The following is a 7,336-nucleotide window of genomic DNA, read 5'->3' on the forward strand; positions in this document are numbered from 1 at the left end:
ATAAGTAGTAAAGTGGAAAGCGCTGGCTGAGAACCAGACAACAGAACAGACACCTTTTTGGTAAAAAAAAAAAAAACACAAAAAAACAGACAGCTATAGCCTGTAGGACTGGTACAGCCAAAATGTTTTTTTTTATGTATTTATTAATATGTTTTATTATATTACAACATTTGTATAATATGTATGTGTATACATAATATATTTTTATACATTTGTATTTGCATAATTTATTCTATATATTATACATTTTTTTGAATATATATTTTCTACACTATTTACATTGCATTTGCATATGTGGTCACCAGATAAGCAAGTAATACTGCCAGATGCAAATTTCACTGCCTCAAACCAAGGAACCAGAAGCTACCAGGGTCTGGCAGCCTCGCAAGATGCTAAGGCATTGAGGAACCACCCAGCACCAGATGTTATGCTGAAGGATGGAGAGGCTGAGACCGGAAACTGTGACAGCCGATACAGAGACCTCTGGGACAGCCGTGGCAGGAGAACCTTTCATAGAAACCTCTGGAACGGCCAAAAGATGAATTCTGGGACTCTGACCATGACATGTAGCTCGTGTCATACAGACGGCTGTGAGAGGGAATCAATGCACTGTCCCTAGGCAAGTAATATCGGCAGACACCAACATTACTGCCACAAGCCAAGGCGCCAAACACTACCAAGGCTCGCCAGCCCAGCTAGATGCTAAGGCATGTAGGGATTGGCACTCATGTCAGGTCACCAGATGCTATGCTGACTCGAGGAACTCTGGAACTGTGGCAGTAAATAGTGTAAATAATGTTTACAATTGATTTGCACTATTTACATTTTCCTCTTTACGTCTTATTCAGCGACCTGGAATAATAACAACCAAACAACATATAAAAACAAATGCCATCATTCTTAAAAAACAGAAGTATTTAGGGGAAATGTTAAGTCAGTATATCTTCAATCTTCTATGTTAAATCACTGTAGCTCAGTACCTTAAACCATTCGTGTAGAAGGATTTCTCTCAAATCAATCCTCTGGCTTGGGTTTTGCTGCAGGAGAGACTGAATCAGGTGGCAGCAATCTGTGCAAGAACCATGAAAGAGAGGAAGAGATGATTCCTGTATTGTCTATCTATTGGCTTGGGCGTTACTTTTCCCTCCTTGTTTTGAATGATTTCAGTTACAGTTGGTCTTAATTGTTATGAATGGCAACCTACTGTCCGACAAGCCAGGCTCAGACCAGATGTCGTATTCAGTCGTGTGTAGGTCTCTGGGTTGTGGAAAGCGTCCACACACCATGGTGAGTAAGAGCACTCCCAGAGACCACACAGTAGCTGGTTTCCCGCGGTACCAGCGTCTCACATAGTACTCAGGAGGGAAGTACTCTTGTGTGCCTGAGGAAACAAAATTTTGTCTGATAGGTAAGCTTGAAATACTACAGCATGTTTTCTGTGTAAAAAATATCTGGTGTTATTAAATAAAAAATAATGCTCTCAAAGTACAGGTTTGATGCATAATACATACCATAGAAACTTTTATAGCCAGAGTCATTCAGGAGATCCCCGCACCCAAAGTCAATCAGTTTGACCTCGAGAGTTTCGGGGTTCATCAGCAGGTTCTCCAGCTTAAAAGGTTAGTTCACCCAAAAATGAAAATTCTGTCAATAATTACTCACCCTCGTGTTGTTCCAAACCCGTAAGACCTTCGTTCATCTTCGGAACACAATTTAAGATGTGTTTGATTAAATCTGAGGGCTCTCTGACCCTCCCATAGACAACAAGGTAACTACCACGTTTAAGGTCCAGAAAAGTACCAAGATGATCGACAAAGTAGTCCGCGTGACATCAGTGGTTCTGCTCTTTTAAGAGTATTAAATGACATTTTGCTACTTGTTGACTCTGAGAACTCAGTAATTTTAGTGCTTTTAGATTTGAGTGCAGCTTTCGATACAATTGATCATGGCATTCTTTTATCGCGCCTTGAAAAGTGTGTGGGCATCCAAGGAAGTGCCCTGAGCTGGTTCAGATCTTATCTTAGTAACAGAACTTTTTCAGTAGGCATTGGTCGCGCTGTTTCATCTGTAGCTCCTCTTACCTCTGGTGTTCCTCAAGGCTCTATTTTGACTCCCATCTTGTTTTCACTGTACATGCTTCCACTAGGTTCAGTTTTTAGGAAGCATGGAGTGTCCTTTCATTTTTATGCTGATGACACCCAAATGTATTTACCTTTAAAACACAATGACAAGAATGGTTTAGAAACATTGCTTGCATGCTTAGCTGATGTAAGATCTTGGATGTCTAAAAAATGTTTGCATTTAAATGAGGGAAAGACGGAAGCAATTGTCTTTGGACCCTCTGTGGGTAAAGGAAAACCAAATTTTAACTGTGGTCATTTAAGCTCTTATATCAAACCAACGGTGAAACATTTGGGAGTTCTTTTTGATTCCTCCCTAAAGTTTGACCAACATATTAACTCAGTAGTTAAATCATGTTTTTTCCATCTTAAACTTCTGTCAAAAGTTAGATCTTTTGTATCTTTTAAAGATCTTGAAAGATCTTTGTTTTATCACATTTGGACTATTGTAACTCCTTGTATATTGGACTACCCTAATCCTCCATGTCACGGCTTCAAATGGTTAAAAATGCCGAAGCCAGATTTTTAACAGGGGTTTGTAAACGAGAACACATTACTCCGATTTTAATGTTTCTAAACTGGTTGCCAGTGCGTTATAGAGTTGAATTTAAAATTTTGCTGTTTGTTTTTAAGTCTTTAAATGGTCTGACACCTCCTTATTTGTCAGATCTTGTAAATGTGAATAGGTCTGCCAGATGTTTGCAATCCTCAGACAGTATTACTCTGTCATATCCAAGATCAAGATTGAAGTTGAAAGGTGACCGTGCGTTTGCGGTGACCGGTCCTAGGTTATGGAACAGTCTTCCCTTATCTGTGAGATCCGCATCTTCTGTATATGATTTTAAATCTAAGCTACAGTCTCATCTTTTTATTCTTGCATTTAATTCATTATAATTCTTGGTCTCATTTTAACTTATGTTTTAGTGTATTATATTTAGTATTATTCTTTTTATTTTACCTTTCCTCTTTTGTACAGCACAGTGGTCAACTCTTGTTGTGTTTATTTGCGCTTTATAAGTAAATAAATTAAATTAAATTAAAATAACGACTTTATTCCACATTTTCGTCTCTACTGCATCACTTGTGGACGCGAGTTGACAGTATCATGACGTGAGTGTGTGGCGGCACCGGAGCTGACACAGATCTGGCGTGATGACGTCATTACGCCGGATCTGGGTCAGCGCCGCCACACGGCGATGACAGAATTTTCATTTTTGGGTGAACTAACTCTTTAATGTCACGGTGAAACACGCCTTGATTATTCATGATCCAGCCTCATCTACAGAAGAAGTGAGTATAATGTTTTGTAATGAATCTTTGCAAATCGCCTTTCTATGACCCCTTTAATGGAAATCTTATGTCTGTATTACAGATGCAGCACAAATTTTTACCAAGGCAAAACAATTCATTAAACCACAAGTGAAGAAATGCCAGTTTCCCCTCCGTCAAAAGGAAAACCCCTTTTAAAGGTTAGTTGTGGCAAATATTAAGTCAGCTTGAAAAAGCCAACTGACTGAACTACTGCTTAGACTTGTTATTATTAGTAGTTAGCTTTCTATCTATCTATCCATCCAAAATAACATTACAATAGCTTTCATAACTACTAAACTAAAACTTAAAACTATTGTAAGCTTAAAATTAAAAGTATGTCAAAATTTACTTTGATTTGTATTTAACATGGAAAATTTAACATGATTTAACAACACTTAGACCAACTTATTATTTCTCTTGTTCCAAGATAAAAATGGCTCCCATGGAGTGGAAACCAAGAACTGCTAAAAAAAGAGGAACATATAAAAAAATCATCCTTGAAGAGGCCCCACCACGGATAATTGTCACAGGCACTGAGGGGTATGATGAGCTCCTAAAACTCGGCCAGGAGACATTTTGGTCAGACGAGAGAGGGGAGTGTGTTTACTCTCTGCCAAGCAGATGGGACGAGGTGGACGAAGGAACAGTTCCATCAGGAATTTGGATCCGTGGCAGAGATCCCAAACGTCTGGAAGCGAACATTTTACATTGGACGTAGAAAAATGGGTATTGTAATGTTGAAATTACATGGCATGTGTGTTATAAACTTGCTCTTGTGCTAATACAGTACCAATTGCATGTTGTATCTACAGATGTCATTTGCCTTGATGAAAGCAGCTCAATATCAGGTATGTACCATAAGTTTTGATGACACATTTTAAGTGCCGTGTATGTTTTGTAATACATAACAGTTGCTCATTAATTATATTGTTTAGTATGTGTTCCATTTATTTATGTATCACTCCCTTCTTTTCTCAGGAATTGGTGAAAGTGAAGTGGACTCATCTATGGTAACTTCAGTTTACTAATTTATATTTTTAAATAAAGTCTTACTAAAATATTACTGTTGAATATTTGGATGTTTAGATAACACTGATGATCTTGATGGATGTTTGTAGGATTTCCAACCAAAGAGATCCAGAATTTTAGGAAGATGTACAGACCAAAGTATAGTGAGGGGCTTAGGTTCAGGCCAGCATGCTGTGGGAGATCAGAAAGCGCTGATCGAGTTCCAGGTTCAGAAAGATCACTTTACATATATACATTCATTCATTCAGACAGACAGGCAGACCGACATTACATGCTGATCCAAATTCAGACTCACCAGTTGCAGTGAGATCCACTAGTGCTGATAAATCCTTAAAGGGTTAGTTCACCCCAAATTAAAATTTGATATGAATTACAGATTACAGTAACCATGGATGTCCAGCTCCAAAAAAGAGCACTCTCAAAAGCCATATGATAGGTTTTAATGTGGAAGAGAAACTAGATCAAGAAGAATCTTGGTCAAATGTTATTTTCAATTTTGAATATTCAGAAAGGTACTTATTTCATTACAACACAAAGATAATCAACAACATGCTTTTTGACTATGAACAAAGCTTCAATAAATGTCAAGATTTTAAGAATAATGAAAATTAGTGCTTTTATCACAAAAAAAAACTATTATATTACATTACATTGTCATTCCTTGGTGTTTAGTTACAATGTTTATTCTTAAGGTTTGTAAACCTCCAAATTTGTAAACAGTACAGTAGTGTTAAATTGTCATGCATTTCAGTTATATGCATAAATCATGCATTTAATTAGGTTAGTTTTGCCACTGTCAAGACAGTTTACATCATTTTAAGTAATGTACACGGCAACTTAAAACTTTGAAAAGGATTGCGTGTGGTCTGTGAGATAAAAAATGAGTTCATGATTTACTTAACTTAATCAGTCCACTGTTGTATTGTAACTGTTACTCCTGGTCAAAAACGTCCATAATTTTATAGTTTATATGTGGGATTACTTATTTACCACTAAGTGTAATGGTGAAAAACATGAATATTTATCAATGCATAAAATTTAGTATTGCATAAAAACTACTGCCTGTAACTGATCCCAGAATACTTTAAATATACTTCATAAATTGTGTGTATGTCTACTTTTTGTCCTTCTGGAGCTTGACATCTGTGGTCATAATGAACTGCCCTTGTGTAGAAAATGTTTTAAACATTGTTACTTTTTACCTTTTGTGTTTTAAGTGGAAATAATAATACCATATGCAACAGCAAGAGGGTGATTAAATCATGGCAGAATGTTAATTTTAAGGTAATCTAATTGATTTTTCAGACCAAAGTGTAAGTGGGTACACTCCTCCAGAACTTGTTGCAGAGAAACCCATCCAGGAAGGCATAGGATCTGCAGAAAAAGATGGATGTCCACAAAATCAAGTGTTTTATTTTTTGTCCAATGTTGTCACCATATTACCATCATGTAAGTATAATATTGCCAACCAAGACACATAAGTTTACAAGTTAATTAGGATTAAAGTGGATATATTCTTTAAATGCCTGAAATAATATACTTTTTTTTTCCAATCTCAACTTTATTAAATATAGTATATGTTCCGCACCTACCATATGTGGACGAGTCGCAAGTCCATTACAAAGAAGAGAACCTGCTGGGTGAAGGTGCCTTTGGAAGAGTGTATAGAGGCTACTTTCAGGGCACCCCTGCTGCAATAAAAAAAGATTCTGTATGGCACCACAGGACTTCCAGACCAAGATATCCAGCACGAGATTCTGGTCTCACTGTAAGATTAATTCTCATCATTAATTCTATCTTCTAATTAAACATACATTTTAATTTTATTAAAACAGTTGGGGAGAATTGAACAGTTGGGAATAACAACAGTGCATTTCTACTGTGTGCTAGTTATATTGTTGTCATTTAAGTTTTACTTGATAATTTGCTAAATGCCTGTAACATTTCATTGTATTTTATAGCCGACTGAGCCATCCAGCCCGCACTGACAACGCCTTCTTGCTGGCCAATGAGTATATACATGGCACAACCCTGGAGGATGCACTACACAATGACAATTCTTGTTAAGGTAAAAAAAAAAAAAAATCATATTTTTCATGTAACGTTTGTGAAAAATTGCCTTAATATTTAATAGCTAATACTTAAATGCCAAATCAAAATATAAGAGGGAGATCCACACTCTGTTACCTTATTCTCTTATTAAAGGGGTCCTATTATGCTCTTTTACAATGTCTTGAATTTGTTTTCTGAGAATGCACTTCTGAGAGTGCAAGCCTGCGAATGCATGTCTGAGAGTGCAAGCCTGAGAATGCACGTCTGAGAGTGCAAGCGCCAGCTGCAGCCAGACCCTTCTCTAAGCTTCTCTCCTCCGTATATCCATTACACTGAATAATTACATGTTCTACAGTTTCTCTAACTCCACACCAATCACACAGTCCTGTTGGATGTTTCCCTATTATGTGCAATGTTGAATTTAGCCCTGTATGTCCCAACCTTAGTCTTGAAAGAACACAATCTGGTGGCTGACTTGAAGCAGTGCATGCCGGTTAGAAATTTTGTCCGACTTGAACCGGCGCCGACGCTACGTCACTAGGCTTGTTTGAGATGAGCAAAATCTGCGCAGAACCGATCACCGCTGATCACCGCGAGATGCATGCCGGTTAGAAAAGTGTCCGACTTACCTCTGACTTGCTCTGATGTCATGCTGACGTGTGCAAAAAAACTCTCGGATTGTGCAGTCGAGCGCAGTTGCTCTCCACCGACTGCGCTGATCAAAAGCATGATGGGAAACGACTGACTGGCGACACCGCTTAATGCTCATTGGTTTAGACAACTGTGATGCTGCGTTCTCTTCTAAAATGTTTTTTTTTTTTTTT

At 37.6% G+C, this 7,336-nt stretch overlaps 1 protein-coding gene and 1 long non-coding RNA gene across 3 annotated transcripts; one reads left to right on the forward strand and one right to left on the reverse strand.

Annotated features, from left to right (window-relative positions):
- Nucleotides 1–840: 840 nt before the first annotated feature.
- Nucleotides 841–3,386, reverse strand: LOC107677450 (serine/threonine-protein kinase pim-2-like). Its single transcript, XM_016472357.1, has 5 exons — nt 3,345–3,386; nt 1,512–1,611; nt 1,205–1,381; nt 981–1,069; nt 841–852 (listed from the first exon to the last, which is right to left on the reverse strand). Exons 1-5 carry the CDS (start codon nt 3,384–3,386, stop codon nt 841–843), a joined length of 420 nt encoding a protein of 139 aa, XP_016327843.1.
- A 638-nt stretch (nt 3,387–4,024) lies between these two features.
- Nucleotides 4,025–5,843, forward strand: LOC107677480 (uncharacterized). 2 transcript variants are annotated; one of them, XR_001632844.1, is made up of 3 exons: nt 4,025–4,157; nt 4,244–4,279; nt 4,410–4,890. It is a non-coding gene; the product is annotated as an uncharacterized LOC107677480 (long non-coding RNA). The 2 variants fall into 2 exon arrangements; XR_001632843.1 differs by lacking the exon at nt 4,025–4,157 and adding an exon at nt 5,766–5,843 and having other exon boundaries at nt 4,269–4,279; nt 4,410–4,441.
- Nucleotides 5,844–7,336: the final 1,493 nt, after the last annotated feature.

This window comes from Sinocyclocheilus anshuiensis, unplaced genomic scaffold (genome assembly GCF_001515605.1).
Source record: "Sinocyclocheilus anshuiensis isolate Anshui unplaced genomic scaffold, SAMN03320099.WGS_v1.1 scaffold804, whole genome shotgun sequence".
In the NCBI taxonomy this organism is placed as follows: domain Eukaryota; kingdom Metazoa; phylum Chordata; class Actinopteri; order Cypriniformes; family Cyprinidae; genus Sinocyclocheilus; species Sinocyclocheilus anshuiensis.

Bases quoted from the DNA above. Each gene is read 5' to 3' on its own strand.
- LOC107677450 (XM_016472357.1), bottom strand. From the start codon at position 3,386: ATGAATAATCAAGGCGTGTTTCACCGTGACATTAAAGAGTTA. The intron at 1,382-1,511 runs GTATGTATTATG...TTGTTTCCTCAG, and splicing joins TGGCTATAAAAGTTTCTATG to GCACACAAGAGTACTTCCCT. The intron at 1,070-1,204 runs GTAGGTTGCCAT...GTTCTTGCACAG, and splicing joins TGAGCCTGGCTTGTCGGACA to ATTGCTGCCACCTGATTCAG.